Source organism: Cebidichthys violaceus, unplaced genomic scaffold, assembly GCF_023349555.1.
Source record: "Cebidichthys violaceus isolate CVI_PGR_0920_01 unplaced genomic scaffold, fCebVio1.0.p SCAF_40, whole genome shotgun sequence".
In the NCBI taxonomy this organism is placed as follows: Eukaryota; Metazoa; Chordata; class Actinopteri; order Perciformes; family Stichaeidae; genus Cebidichthys; species Cebidichthys violaceus.
In genome coordinates, this window is record NW_027176595.1 from 999,792 (window position 1) to 1,016,054 (window position 16,263).

Consider the following 16,263-nt stretch of genomic DNA (forward strand, 5'->3'; position numbering starts at 1 on the left):
CCAAAGGGATGGTCCTGTCACATGAAACTGCAGATCCTTTCTAGGGCTCAGATAGTTGGAGACGAGCAAATACCCAGTATATCCTAAGAATGCATACACATGGGCCGAGCATGTGCGTGAGGCACACACTCCACATCTGACAGGCACATTCATGTGGAGTGACATAAACTAATTTGAGTTATGGACAGATGATTTTGTCGCTCAGTGGGGGTCAAAGGTGGAGTCCACGTATCTGGAATATTTAGAGATGTTGGTGCCTGAATTCACATGCGAGCAGTATCGGGACTTGTGCTTTGTTTTGTCACCTTGGCAACATGAAGACCTCTGAGTCAATAATGAACGGCCACTGATTTTAAAACTGCAACTGACCCTGACACAAGCTATAGGTTTGTGTGTCTGCAAAGGGGTGGTCAGTATTTAAGATGGCAGCCAGCTACTCACCGGTGAGCTGTCGTCAATTTCAGATCCCATCAATCAGCAGCTGCTGCAAGTGCACTCAGAGAAGTTGGGGCAAAGTGTTGGTGTGGTCAGGGCTTGAAAATAAATGGCTTGTAACTAGTCTGTGTGTGCAGATGTTGCTGACATTCAAGTGACCACTTTCAATTGAGCACAAGATTAATTTGTAATGCACGCGCCATTTTGTCTTTTATCTCCCACGAGCAATTCTTAAACATCTTTCAAAGTAATGAGATTGATTTTTGGTGAATCTTTTTCGTCTTCAATTTGCTTTATTTACTCTAATCTAATGCAAGGGTAGGGGCAGTACAGCCTGAAATATATATATATATATATATATATATATATATATATATATATATATATATATTTCTATATGTATATCAGAGCTTTCTGTGGAGGCCCAGTCCAAAAATACATTGTACATACATCTTGTTGGCATCAGATATAGATCTTGTGTGCACTACATCCATATTGTTTGTGAACCACATCAAAAAACACGATAAAAAAAAAATATAAGTTATATTAGGCCTCTTCGATTGTCACAGGGGTGTACTCAGGCAGCAGAGAGAAAGTATGGCTCAACCGCAGGCTGTTGAGACAGACAGAGACAGTTCAATTATTTAATCACTAAGAGAAGTTATATATGGACTCACAGGTCCAGATTCCAGTTCCGGCAATCGATAGTAAGCAACAGCTCACTGCGAGATAGAAACACTGAAACTTTAACAAACTGGCAGAGAATGTGTGAGAAGAGTCGGTTAAAGCCTGCAGGGCCGACGAGGGAATGAGCTGCAGGTGGGGAGAAGCTCAGGTGAGGAGAAGGAGGTGATTGCAGTGCAGAGGGGCATGAGGTGGACTGGGAAACTTTCTAGGTGTGTTTGGAGAGGTGGCTGGTATAGGTGAATGTGTCAGGAATACACACTCCTGGGGCGGACTTTGTGACAACTTTAATATGTACTGTAAGCAGCATTCATCGTTGTATAGGTGGTCGTTTCATTATAACTACTTTATATATTGTTTGGTTGAATCTATAGCACTGCATCATCATTTATACTATATGGCCATATAATATATTTATGTAAAATCCTTAGTAACTATCTGGTAAATGTAGTGGAGCAGAAATATAAAGCAGCATGAAATGAAAATACTCAAATAAAGTACAGATATTTCAACATTGTTGTTACATTTACTGATCAATTAAGAGATTTTAGTCTATTTTTCCTCCATAACATGTCTTCTTTCAGACTAGTGGACAGAAAACATCAAAAATACACACATAGGTGTTTATTTTACTACATTGTCTATTTTTGTCTGTAGATTTCTCCTAAATACACCCAAACATAACATTAGATAATGCCTCATTTGCATATTTAAACATGACATTTCAGAAAACTTGTAATACTAAAAAATATTGTCTTGCTGTAAGTGATCCACTGGGTGATATCTATTAGTTATTCCCCCCCCCCCCCCTTCAATTTAAGTGCTTAAATAAATGCCTTGTCCCCTCGCTATTAACAACCATAGAAAGGTAAACATGTTCGTCAAATGAAAAGCAATTATGAATCAGATAATGTTTGGAGGGTTTCCGTTACTGATGCGTCTTAATTGATGCGAGTTAATAGGAAATACCTCCTTCTCACGAGACAGCGTCTCACTGCTATCAGAAGAAGAATTTAAATGAAGTGTAAGCGCCCGCTTAGCGCCGGCTCCTATAATACCAGATATGCTCCGTGTGAAGCATGAAAAGTAATTTCAACACCTGCTGCTTACTGCTGTCAGTGAGAGGGCTTAAAGAGTATCCTGACCCTTGGGTGTGTTTAGGGGTGCTATGCCTAACATTATACAGTCAACGATCACTGTAATATCCCAGTGTACATTACCTCCCAGCCGGGCTATTAAACATCCTGTCATGTTACTTCATTACATGTTAACATGGTGGTGCTGTGGTGACATGTATAGCATGATTGCACACAATAAGTGTGAGGTTGTAATCTGTGGAGGCCTGCTGGGATGCTGCTCAGGGACTTCTCCTTGAAGTTCTCTTGGCTCTCCTCTGATTGACAAGGCAGGTGTTTCCTCCCTCACACTGTTTTTGTCCTGGTGTGTTCGGCGATGAACATTGTGGAGTGTGTTTATTCCACAGTGACTCAAGTCTCAGAAACAACGGTTGTTTATTAAAATCAAGTAAAATGTACTTAAAGTATCAAAAGTGTAATTACTCGTTCCCTATCAAATATTAGATTGTTAATACTGATGCATCAGCAGCATGATGATGCTGGAGCTGCTCGAGGTGAAGCCCGTTTGAACTACTTTATACTCATTTAGTCCGGTGGTTCTCAACCTAGGGGGCGGGCCCCTCCAAAGGGTCACCAGATAAATCTGAAGGGTCATGATTAATGGCAGAGAAGAAGAAAAAACGGTTTGATGGACTCTCTCTCTCTCTCTCTCTCTCTCTCTCTCTCTCTCTTTGTTTGCTGATTTTGTGAAACATTTCATAATTTTCAATTGTAGGCCCTTTGACTGTTATTAAATGTAACCATGTGAGAAGTTTAGAGGAGAAAAGGTTCTTTGGTGGAACTTTTCACAACTCTAAAACATGACATAACTAGACATTGCTTTCTTGTGAGAGGTCACAAATCATGAATGTTGTGAACCACTGATTTAATCTTTAACAATGTGTTAAATAAACTATTAATCTGAAAGGTAAGCAGTAACTATAGCTGTGAAATAAATGTAGTGGAGTAAAAAATGCAATATTTCCCTTTGAACTAAAGTACTAAAGAGTTGCTTTCCACTACTGATCGTTCACCTTCTGAAACCACAGCAGCTCTGAGAATTTGAACAATTTAAACCAGATTACATAACAACACATTTTAGTTGTATTAATGATGCCTTCATAGTTAAAGTGTCCACATTTACGGTGTGATAACGACCGTTAGCTTTAGTGCAACACAAACCTTGTGGCTGCCTCTAAATCACGGCATGTTAAAAGAGGGGGGATGCTGTCATGGTGACATTGGTGGTCTCCAGGCGACAGAGAGCCATGAGATTTATGAGTCACGGCTGCCATGTAAGCGGCGTCCTGCTTCATGTATGTAACCTCCCCTCTGCCCCCCCCTCCCCCCCTCCACCATCTGCCATCAAGTTTACTTCTGCCACATTTCTCTGTCGTACATCATTTGTAAATTATCCTCTCTCTGTTTGGATAACTTGTCCATTAACTGCAGGTTTACACACATTAAATAGTGTTCAATAATCATCATCATTTGACTTTTCTCTAAAGACATTTGTGTACCAATGGCCTGTGGCTGGAGTGGAGGTCAAAGTATAATTTTCTTCAGTAAAGCCAAGGATGCAGTGACAGGAAGGAGAGACAAGTAGCTTCAAAGAAAACTTACCTAATACTTCGTCATTTTAAACTCCATTTCTGCCAGTAGATCGCCCCAAATATTACACACTGTACCTTTAAGACGTGTCCTGGTCAAATGCAAGGGTTGCAGTTAGTTCAGTGCTGAATCCACTGAGAATCACCACCCATCTCTGCAGGCCGACTGCCTAAAGAGGCAGATAACTTCCTCAAGAGTTGGTGGGTACCAAAACGGAGCTTAAAGCACACTGGACATTTGACTTACGCCGGAAACACACCAGAGCAGTGGTACGGCCTGGTATCTGCCATGCAGTGAACACAGTCCTATGACTTTTGTGACATGTTGACCCACGTTACGAATAATTTTTTCCCGAAAGAACACGCCTCCTGTCTGCAGTGAAATGTAATTTAGTGCGGCGAGCAGCTCTTTGCAGCTGCTTGGTATGTGTCCAACGTTAAGCTGGAGATATACTCAACTACTTCTACAGTTTCTAGTTGTTTCAAACGGCCACACGTGAGAGGGCGAGGTGAAAAGCCGGACGTCATAGTGAGGGGCGAGAGACGACTGTTTAAATATGGGAATGTAGCGACTATACTTCATGGAGGGTATTCTTGATGTTGCCCTCGATTGTTCAAAGTGACAGAAATGGTTACAGGAAGAATGAAAACAGAGCGAGAGAGAGAGAGAAGTTCAAACCAACTCTCTCACCTTCGCACAGCTGGGCCATCACTGCGTGAAGTGGTTGGGAATGTCGCAAACATCAGGCCCCCAAATTCTGACGTTGTTCGACCTTCCGAGGAGACAGGAGCTCCGGCACGTGGGTTGAGAACATTCATCAGGCGGCCAAATGCACAACTCCAATCGATGTGTAAATGACTCAAACATGCTTCAGAGATATGGATAGACATAAAGTCAGTAACCCTGAATAGATAGCATGGTTCGCACCCTCTACATGTGGTAGATGAAGAGATTTATCACGGTTACTGAAGGCCGAAGTGTTGAAGCACAAAGGAGAAGCTGTGACAGGATGGGATGTATCTCGATACTTTAGCGGTTCCTCCTAAATGATATTAAACAGTTTAATACATAATACTAAAAATACATTAGAAAAACAAAAACACAACTGAGTCTCTTAGCTTAGTTTTTACCCCCAGCACTTTATAATGTATCATTTTTAAATCCCATCGCATGCCATTTTAATACTATAATTTGCCATTGCGTTCATTTTACTTATAATTTTGTTATTTTTAGGTGGATGTAACTTTAACCTGGCCTGTTCTACACTTGTTGAAAGCAACATGTGTTTACCGTATGTGTGGCCTCACACATGACACACATGACTCCATTCCCAAAGATCACCACAATCATGTGTCTCCGTGTCCCCCAGCTTCCTGGTAGATGGACATACATCACGGTCGCTGCTGAGAGGCCTCCCATGATGCATCAGTGTTTCTGCTGAAAGTAGAATAGCTGAGGTTGAAGAAGAAGCTGCGCCGTTTGGTAGGAAGCCCTTTCGAAACCTGTTACTCTCATGACATCACATGCATACACCCCCCCCCCCCCCCCCCCTCCCCCACCTGACAGAAGCAGATCTCTTTACTAATGGATGACTTTTGTCGCCCGGGCTCACTTCATTCTAACTCTCCCGTTTCCCTCAGCTGTTGTTATCACCTATTTCTCATGCAGTATGAGCAGGACGGGGCGCTCGTGTGACTGGGTGGGTCTTTCTGAGAAAGGCCTGGCTGGTTGATTGGATGAGGCCAGAGGGCATTAAAGTGTTGAAGCTCGATGCTGAGCCTCCTAAAATAAAAGGATATCCCTCACAGTTTGACACGGGGGACTAAAAACAGCCGACCGACACGAGGAAGAGGACAGGCGATGTTGACACAAGGATTTTGGGGACATTACGTTTCTAAAGCCGTGCCGTTTTGAATCTGTGATCTCTCTTCCTATTCCTCACGATTCAAAATAAAACACAGATAGGTGGCAGGAGGATGGAGTGAAGACACAATGTTCACATTGGCTCCCAAAAAGGTAGCCAGGATCTGAGGCGGACTGCTGGTCACACTTTAGTCTGTCTGTTAGATGTTTACAAGTAGCTTGCTTTTGTAGGACTTCAAATTCTAGTTTTCATTGGCTCCTGTCTTAAAGGTATGAGGCTCAATCCGAGTTTATTCTTTTGTTGAAGGTACAAGAATCTTTTGTTGCCTAAAGCACAGTGATGAGAAAGCAGATGGTGTGGTCCTGAGTGGCTCCATAAATAAAAAGTAAAGCAGCAACAGATTCCCCACTGAGACTGTGTACTAGTGGTGATTTTATCATTCTTTTTTAAGTGTTTTGTAATTTCTATCTTTTGATGAGTCATTCTAAAAAATAATCAAATAAACACATTTCAACACTTAATGCATAAATCAAGTAGATATTGTGGTCTGATTCTGAGAGCAAAGCTACTGTATGTGAAGAATTCCTGCCACCTGAGATTTAACGAAGTCTTTACGCTCTCTCAAAATCTCACTGTCGTATTCAAGGAATTCCAAAACCAGAGACGACGACGCTTTAGAACAGGAAGCTCACGGTCTGTATACATGACGATAAGAAGCATCTGGAGGAGTATTAGGAAAACAGTTCTGTGCTTAGTGTTTGTATAAACAGTATTAACTAAACTGCCACAATAGCCGACACTTGTTCAGAGACAGCAGCAGCTGCTTTTATCCCAGCTTGGTAAACCGCTGGCTGGATTTAAAAAGGATTAAACCGCTGAGTGAAGGCTTTCCAGTTCAAATGTGTCAAACTCACGCAGAAGTGGTTCTGGTTCCCCCCCCACCATCAGTCAGGAACAGGCCAGTTATAACTGGAATTAGATCAAACCATCTCAACATAAATGTTTATTAAGTTTGTATATTTCTTTGTCGGCTTTGTACGTTTTTACCAGTTAGATGTGAGAATGAAAGCTGACTTTAATCACTGTATTCACATTCAAAATAAAATAAAGACAAACACCACAATGACTACATGATCATGTGACATTATTTAGTTTATTAATAGGAGCATCGATATCTAAAACCATGATTATTTTACAACATGTACTCTGATAAATGTGGTTTTTCCCCTCACTAATCAAACCTTTTTCTCATCACTTTTATCACTTTACTGGTGTTAAAATCTAAATCTGAGCCTCAGAATAAAACAGCACTACGAGTGTAAAACTCTCCAGTGACGTAGAGAAAAGGCAGGTCAAGTAATAAATACTTTATTTTCACAGTAGAATTAAAAATGTAGTCATCTGCTGGGCACAATATCTCCTCTGTGCTGTACAATTGTAAGTTGTGTGTGTGTGTGTGTGTGTGTGTGTGTGTGTGTGTCAGACATTTATCCTACTTAAATAGCATTATGTACAGCAATCAAATCTCAACAGAGCTATTGTTCAGGAAATGTTCACAAATTAAAAAAAAAGAAGCAGAAGCTGTTGGCTTGTTGATCATCGGCCTCCTCCATTGGCTGCTCCGCCTCCGGCTCCTCCACTTGATTGGTCCTGAGCACCAGACATCATGAGGAAGAGAACCAGAGGCACGATGTACATCCACTGGAGAGGACAAGAAAAAAGAAAAGGGGACGTAAAATACAACAATAGTTGATTTAAAAGACAACAATTCTTAACTGTGATCACAGAGATCAGTCCCAGATTGGTCTCCCCAGATTAGCTTCTACTTATTTTCTGAACAGAAGAAAAGTTAAAAGTGGGTGAGAGAGAAGAATAAAGAAGAAATCTCAGAGTCAACATCAAACACATGCTCAACATGTTCACACTGACAGTTAACATTTAGGATTCCTTGATGGTTTAGCATGGAGGCTTCCTTGTTCAATGTCTTTTGAATTAAGAAGAAATTGAATCTTTTTCAGTCATTTATTAAGTCTGGAATGTATTTGGCACTGACCCTGGAAAAACAAACCAGGAAAAGAGGGAAAAAGTGGGAAACAAAGCGGTTGGTTTCAGTTAGTCGTGGAGAAGTTAAATAGATCAGTCGGAGGAGGAGGAGGAAGGAGGACAGAACAAGCCACAAGTAAGGAAACAGTACTTCAGTGGGAATCAGCTCTGCTCTCTGCCTCCCCCTGCTGGGGGCTGTGCTGAGTTGGTGACCATGAGGAAGATTGCACCTCCCAGAATCAAATACCACTGGAACACAGCACAGCACAGAGTCAACACGCTGTCACTGGATGCAGCGCAGCACAGAGTCAACACAGGTCACTGAACACAGCAAGATACACAAGACAAGCACAGGGATCAGAGGAGGAGCCCGGCGACGGCTCACAGGCCCGGCTTCTCTGTGGGAACCTTTCAAAGACGTGGAGCTCACTCCAACCGACAGCTCCAAATGTCACAGAGATGACAAACGGACATGTTACCGAAGTTTGAACGTGAACTCTGAGGGCAGAATGATCTCTGCTGACTATGACAGCAGCAGTACAGAGCGAGTGTGACAGCTGTCAAGCTCTGGTGCAGATCCCCCTTTTTGGCCTCAAGACCTAAAGAGGGGGATCTGGTCCAGTTTGTTTATGGTGTGAAAGCAAAGACAAAGCAACGTATAGCCTGGATTCTGACGAGATCATTTAACATGTACACCAGGGGTCTCCCAACCAGTGACACTACCCGTTTCAGAGGTTTGCTAAAAGGGTTCTGAGAAAATGTAATTACATTTTAATAACACAAAGTCACTTCGTAAACCTGTTTGAATTTCATGACATTCTCGGACATCCCGCCCCTTCTGACGCAAAAGGATTATTTGCCAATCAGCTGTCGGCTAGACAAAGTTATGCTGCTCGCAAGTTTGGTTAAACCAGTGATGCAGCAACAGCAGGCAATGTTAGACTGACAAAAGCCCACCTGCAGAACACACAGTCCAGTAAAAGGCTACAAATTATATAATTATATATACATATATATATATACATATATATATATACATATATACACATACATACATATATATACATATACATACATATATATGTATATACATACATATATATGTATATACATACATATATATATACATACATATATATATTTATACATATACATATATACATATATATATTTATACATATACATATATACATATATATATTTATACATATACACATATATATATGTATATATATATATATATATATATATATATATATATATATATATATATATATATATATATATATATATATATATATATATATATATATACACACATATACATATACATATACTAGTTTCATGAGGAATGGGAAACTAGTAACAAGTCTCATTTGTCAGCCAATAAAAGATGCAACTACGGCAACTTTTATGGGACTTTCCGGTGTTTCGTTGAACTCTGTTCCCCTGTTAAATAGTGCCCCCCCCCCGCCCCGCCCCTGGCGGTTGGGGATAATGGTGGGTTCAGGATCAGGTAAGGAGGAACACATAGTCAGGAAAGCAGTATTGGACACAACACCGTCTGATAGCAGTCTACACACAAAGAAGGTGAAGTCTCCGTTACCAAAGTGACGAAGGCCAAACGCAGCAGCAGAGGCTTCGTTTAGAGGCGAATCCTTCGTCCAGGGAGGGAATGGAATAGAGGCTTTAAGTGACTGAAGCGTTATTAAAAAGGACCATAAAAGTACGACAGACATTACGTTTGCTATTGGTGATGTCACACTTGGTGCTGCGAGTAGATCTCGACCACTTTCATTTTGTCATGGACGATGTTTGGAGACCCCTGATATACAAACACAGAGCAGCTATTTCCCCTAAAAACCAGAAGGTATAAAAGAGAAACAAAAATCTGAATGTGAAACCATTTTAGGGAGGTGTCACTACGTTTCTGCCATAAATATTGACAAATGAAATAGAAGAAAAATAAAACCTTGCACTAAAGTATTGATGCGCCCGGTATACTACATTTTAACACATGCATAGAAAAAGTTAAGGTTCTGATGGGGGGAAAAAAACAATGAGCTGAATAAGCATTTTCGTGTATCCATAAACTATATGGGCCATTACAATCATCAGAGCCCAATTACCGAAGGCAGCGAGTATATCTTCAGGCACAGCTTATTGGGCTTATCAGCAGTTTTCAGCACTTACATATTTAGCAAAGAAAGATTTCTGCTCTTGTGGATTCTTCCCTTTCTTCTCAGTTTCTTGTTCCATTCGTTGAAGGTACAGGGCCGTGTCAGGTCTGGAAGAAAAGTTGGCAATTAGAATTCAAACAAACCCTAAAACAGAAAGTGTATGTGAAAAGGCAGAAGAGTGCAGAGAGACTTGTTCTCCCCATGGGGAGATGGTGTAAAGGCAAATAAAACGGAATCAAAAGACATCTGAGACAGCTACCCGAGAGGATTCCACTAATGCACAGACGGTTACAGAAAGCTACAGATACGGATGCTGCCGTAAGCAGTCGAGCTTCATCAAGCAGTTGAGATCGTAAAAATGCAAAATGAGCAAACTCATCATTTAGGACTGACCCCGGTGCATTGACAGGAGCCATGACGCTGAGCGTGGTGTTGAAAACCTCTAGATCTACTTCATCCTCCACCTCGGTGCCCCGGCAGGCTCCGGGTAACGTCACTATGGAAACACCGATGACGTAACCAGATACGTCGGTGTGGAGGGAGATGACGTCGCTCAGATGGGACTCAACCATGGCGCACTGAGGAGCAGGATGGAGGTTCACGTTAGAGCGAGGCAGTATCGCTCACAGTCATGATGCCGCTTCATCTCATAGATAGAAAAGCCCTCAATCTGAATAGACACGTCACATTTCACACAAGACATAATGAATATCTATTCCTGCATGTCTTTATTTTTTGTGGAGAGATTCCGGTTACCTAGCTACACACTGCTTAGAATAGAAATCTGAAACATTGATTATTATTAAAATAAATACATGTTTTTGGCATCATGTGAATGAAAAAAAAAGAAAAGAAAAAAAAGGTTGTCTGGCTGCTAGTAGGCTAGTAAAAGCTAGAAGGTTTAGTCAAACAATATTAGTTATCTGATGAGCCATACTCTTGTTCATAAACACAATAGCAATTTAAAATGTCCTCTCTAGGAACAATGTATATCTGGAGCTAAAACTTTACCAAACCTTTAATACCTGAAAAATGTAGGGATCCAGTCAGCAAAAGTACTTTACAAACAATAGAAACCAATAATAAACTATGAAAGACAAAACATGTAAATGTGATCGCTTTTATAATAAGGCTCTGAGACAGTTCTAAACTTGTAAGCCAACAAGAAAAACATTGAAATATTTTAAGTCAAAACAAATGTACTAAAAATACACTAAACCAAAGATGAAATTGAAAAAATATTGAGAAATATTGTAACTAGAGAGACCTTAAAACACCATTATTTGATAAAGTAGTCCCATTAATGTCTTACATAGAGCAGATAGATGTTTACAGATGAAGCTCTTCATGTACTAATTGTCCCTCAGTTCCATAATACAAGCTTGTTGAGCATTTGTTTAGTTGTTCTGAACATTATTTCCTGGTGAAGGTGAGTTGAATACATACGGCTCTGACGAACGCTGTGAGGTAACCTTCTATCTGCCGCTCGGTCTGTCTGTCCGCCTGCAGGAAAACACGAGGCACTTGGATTCTGTACAGACCATCCACTGCAGCCACTTCCTGAAGCACGAAACAAAAACACAGACGTTACGCCATGCTGATCACACTCAAGTCCTTCTGAGCAACGATGTTATGTCTAATACTCAAATCCAATCCCACAATCTCAGTGTAGTTGTGGTAATCTTTATTTTACTACAGTATTCCTCCGTCCACATCCTTCAAACCGTATCACATCTCACCTTTAGCTTGGTTCTGTCTTCCTCTGATAGCTGACTCTGGGTCAGTGAGACGCTGGGCTCCCTTCCAGGTTTTAACACCAGCGCTCCACGCACTCGGAACTTTGCTATATCATCTGAAACAATGCGGACAACAGACAGTAAGAACAAAGCAGACGGCATGGATGAATACCTGAATGGACCTTGTTAACAGCAGACATCTTGACGTTAAAACAGTGGGGAACGTGCTGGTTTATTTATTATCATTAGTGAGTCCTGTGCACGCTGGCTCAATGCAATAGCTTACATGGACATTCAATCCATCTGCTGTGATAAAGGTCTATCAGATACAGATACTCACAATGCAAATTGTTGCAGTTGACTGTAATGTTACATACGTTGGCGGTTATCCACATATATTGAACCAGCGTAATTAATTTATCGATACATGAATAACTGATTCAACTGACAGACTTCTGAAGTGTGATGTCTCCATTCTGATGTGCTGTTAGCACAAGGCTGCTTAGTTAACGTTAGCTTAACAACATTAGCAATAACGTAATGTAACCCATAATAATACAAATAACACCTCCTCACCAACTTCAAATGAGTGTTCAAGTGGTACGGAGAAACCACTGAATTCAGTGTCCATGACATCGCCAACCTGGTAATAAAAATAGAAGATATAACGTTACCGTTAGCATTCACCGGGTCCAAGCTAATGCTAATTCCATAGCTAACAGGTGCAGCTTCCGCTTAACGGCAGTCAAATGCGAGGGTTGAATTAAAACAATGTCACACTTACCCGTCTGCCGTTATTACAATATACATAATTCGTGCATATGACAAACAAAACAGTAGAAATAACTGAAATTTTAAATGGAAGTGGACGGGCCATTTTGGAGAACGGACAAGCTCAAATTGTGAGCCACAACCTTTTGCGGCAGTTACCACTCTTTGTGGCAGCTGACACAACGTTTCGCGGCAGTTACGACTGTTTGTGGCAGCTGCTACAACTTCCCTTGGTTGTTGCCACTGTTTTGGGAGAGGTGTTGTGGCAGTCGCCAGTTTTTAGCCTTTATTTTTCGTTATTTGACAATATGAGACAATGCATTAAGTTCTTAAGGGTGTGATTGTTGGTAGTTGTAATTGGATTAGTAAAAAAATGCCGAATTGTCACAGTCTCAGCGGACTGGAGGAATTGAAATTGTAAATATGGATAAGATGCATTCTACTGTTTAGAATGATGAGCCATCTAACCTATGGACTTGAATATATATATATATATATATATATATATATATATATATACATATATATATATACATATATATATATATATATATATATATATATATATATATATATATATATATATACATATATATATATATTGTAACAGGAATGGCACGGAGGACACAAATAATAGTGGCAGCGCAGCAGTCAGAGTCACTTCTGCAGGTTTTAAGGATATTTAATTAAACACACTTTAAAAACAACATATATATACATATATATATATATATATATATATATATATATATATATATATATATATATATATATATAAACAACTCCAATTATTAAGGAGTTGTAGATGATTAATAACATCCTTTATAAAGTGTTAGTAAATGATTAAGAACTTATTTAGATGTACATTATTCATGCATTTATATATATGATGATTTAGATATGCACTAATGGTTAGGGACTATGTTAATATATGCTTTATAAACGCGTATTAATACTGCAATTCATTATTAATTCAGGTAGTTAGTAGTCGTTACTAGTCTTCTCAACAGAAAAGGCAAATAGACACAAAGTTCAAAAGATCAAGAACATATTAATATTTATTGCAAGATGCAAACAATATACTCTTAAATACAAACCTCTCAGGCATTCATTCATGTTAAAAACAAAAACAAAGTCATTCTTCAGATCTGAGAGCACACACACACACACACACACACACACACACACACACACACACACAGAGAGGTTTGCATTGACGGGGCTGTTTCAACAAATTACAGTACAGGCAAGAGGTAGATCAATATATCAGGTTGCATGTCTAGAAAATCAATGTTGGCCTCCAGTTATCAAAGACTAACTAGGGACAACAGCTGCAAATAAGCTTCGACTTGGAGTCCAGCATACATTGCATCGGTTGCAAGCGGTTTGGTCCGGCTGAGCTGAAGGCTGCAGTGTGAGTTCTCTGGCTCGCTGGAAGTCCCGTCACTGACCGTTGAGTCTGGAAGAACAGATGAAAACATTCATTCTCTTCCACAGATTGTTCTGAAAAGTCTGGGATATTCAGTGCATTCCCGGAGTTATGTTGTGATGAGGTATCTTAATTCCCTTTAATTTCTATCCTAATTAAAAACTCATTCTTCCTGGTGTTAATTTCCCACTCCTTTCCCTGTAGAAATTGATTCGTCCCTGTTTAAATCATTGAATGCTGGTGAAAAATAGTTGCTGTAGAAAGACACTTTGATTTTTTAAGAGGGACTGACTCCACAGAGATTTGTTGACCACTGAGAAACACCCACATAAACTGCGCAGAGACAGACTCCTTTGTTCTTAAAAGTATTTTCCCTCACAAGAAGTGCTGACTTGGCATTGTCAGATTTGATCTTCAGCTCTAGCCTTATCTCTGACTCTGGAAGATGACCATGCTGCATCTGGCAGTCCAGCAGAAGGGTGGCCATCACCTCCTGCACCTCCTCTGGGTCCTCCTTGATACAGATCACCTCCTCTTCCTCATCCTGCTGCTGCTGCTGGGCCTCCTGCTTCACCTGCATTACAACAGGGAACAACATCTAGTAGTGATGGGCGCTATATGTGTGTACATTTATTCAGTTTAATAGCTTTCTGTCTAGGTCAGCCTCGGGGTGTTTTTTAGTGTCAGTACTTTGTGAACAAATAGAAGGACAAACCTCAATAACACCACACAAAACAGAGACTATACAGAGTTATAGAGTTCAACACTCCTCCTCTACATTGTCTCTTATATTGTCTGATTATATTTATGCTGATATATTTGACTATATGTCCTTTTGCTGCTACAATGACCACATTTCCCCTCTGGGGATCAAAAAGGTTTATCTTATCTTATCTTAATCACTGGAGAAACATTAAACAAGCATGTTACTGTGCAGCTGTCATGGTTTGAAAAGCTGGAACAAGAACATGTTTTGTTCAATAAATGACTTAAACGCTTCATCAATTATTTAAATTGTTGCTGTTTGGTTTTCTATTGATTAATTATAAGTATTATTTCAGCACTATGTATAACTGAGTAGAAAATAAATCCTCTTAAAAAGCACTTTGTGTGCTGTCACCTGTGCAGCAGAGTGGAGCTGTCAGCCTGGGTGGAACCATCAAGAGACCGCGAGCCAGTGGCTGACTGCTGCCCCGGATCCAGACCGAGGGCCCCGGACAGGAGGGGTCGAGATGGCGTCCACGCCTTCTGTGTGTGGCGGCAGAGTGATGGTCCACTCACAGTCGTCCTCCCCGTCCTTGCTCTGAGCGGGGTCTCGCTCTGCGGGACAGAACAAGACTGCACACACATATAGTGTTTAAAGGATACACTGACGATGATGGATGATATGACAAAATGTCCAACATTCATCCTCAGTTTTATATCTGGAGGCACAAGCAAGCTGTGATTCAGTGAGACCCATCTTTAATAAATAATAAAATGACCAATTAGCATTAGTTGTTGGTGACTGGAGCCTGACCAGAGGGGAATCTTTGAGGCAGATGCTGACACAGATATTCAACATTTTTCCTGCATTAAAACAAAAATTGACATTTAGTATGTGATGTATTTCCACCGTAGTCGTAGTGAGAGGTGGAAGAATTACTCAGAGCTTGAACTTAAGCAAAAATATTAATACCACAGTGTAGAAATACTCCGTTACAAGTAAAAGAGTAGACAAAGTACAAAAGTATTAACATTAAAATATACTTAAAGTACCAAAAATAAAAGTATACATTATGCAGAATGGCCCATTTCATTACATTACAGTCATTTAGCAGACGCTTTTATCCAAAGAGACTTACAATTCAGATTCTATCGTACCATAGGCGCAGCTAAAGGAGCACCTTTTAAAAACGAGGCCTATTTGCAGGCCTCAGCTCGAATAAAGATAAGAAATACCTAATTAATTGTATAAAAAAAAATAAAAAAATAAAAAAATATATATTTTTTTTTTTTTTTATATATTTTTGAGATGAGAAAAATCATGGAACTATCAGAATACATGTTACTGGTTCACATAAGATAAGGATGGAACACAGCAGAACTTGGAAAACTCAAAAGCTCGATCTTGAAAAACAGCACTTTTAGGGTATTGTTTTTTGGAAAGTATGGGTATCCAAGACTTTTAATATGCTGGGCTCTTAGAACAACTGATATAGGCTCTATATACACAGCTATACATAGATACAGTGAAACATTTATGAAATATAGAGCATTTCAAATTAGAAAACTGATCAAATACTCCAATATTTGAATAAAAAAGTATTTTTAAAATTCAAAAACACTCTATATCACTTCTATGTATCACTCATGATGTTCATTGAATCAATAGACCGAAGATTGGACCTTTTTT

At 39.9% G+C, this 16,263-nt stretch overlaps 1 protein-coding gene across 2 annotated transcripts; it reads right to left on the reverse strand.

The window, feature by feature from the left end:
• Positions 1-6,843: 6,843 nt before the first annotated feature.
• emc10 (ER membrane protein complex subunit 10) lies at positions 6,844-12,592 on the reverse strand. Of its 2 annotated transcripts, XM_068728009.1 has the most exons (8): positions 12,453-12,592; positions 12,245-12,311; positions 11,672-11,784; positions 11,379-11,492; positions 10,326-10,510; positions 9,946-10,039; positions 7,904-8,001; positions 7,320-7,410 (listed from the first exon to the last, which is right to left on the reverse strand). In XM_068728009.1, exons 1-7 carry the CDS (start codon positions 12,543-12,545, stop codon positions 7,915-7,917), a joined length of 753 nt encoding a protein of 250 aa, XP_068584110.1. In that variant the 5' UTR covers positions 12,546-12,592; the 3' UTR covers positions 7,320-7,410; positions 7,904-7,914. The 2 variants fall into 2 exon arrangements, with proteins under 2 accessions (XP_068584108.1, XP_068584110.1); XM_068728007.1 differs by lacking the exon at positions 7,904-8,001 and having other exon boundaries at positions 6,844-7,410.
• Between the last annotated feature and the right edge of the window lie 3,671 nt (positions 12,593-16,263).

Excerpts from the sequence above, each read along its gene's own strand:
- emc10 (XM_068728007.1), bottom strand. The coding sequence starts at position 12,545 with ATGGCCCGTCCACTTCCATTTAAAATTTCAGTTATTTCTACTGTTTTG. Across the intron at positions 12,312-12,452 it reads ATTGTAATAACGGCAGACGG|GTTGGCGATGTCATGGACAC; the intron begins GTAAGTGTGACA and ends TTTTATTACCAG. Across the intron at positions 10,511-11,378 it reads TCACAGCGTTCGTCAGAGCC|TGCGCCATGGTTGAGTCCCA; the intron begins GTATGTATTCAA and ends CCTGCTCCTCAG.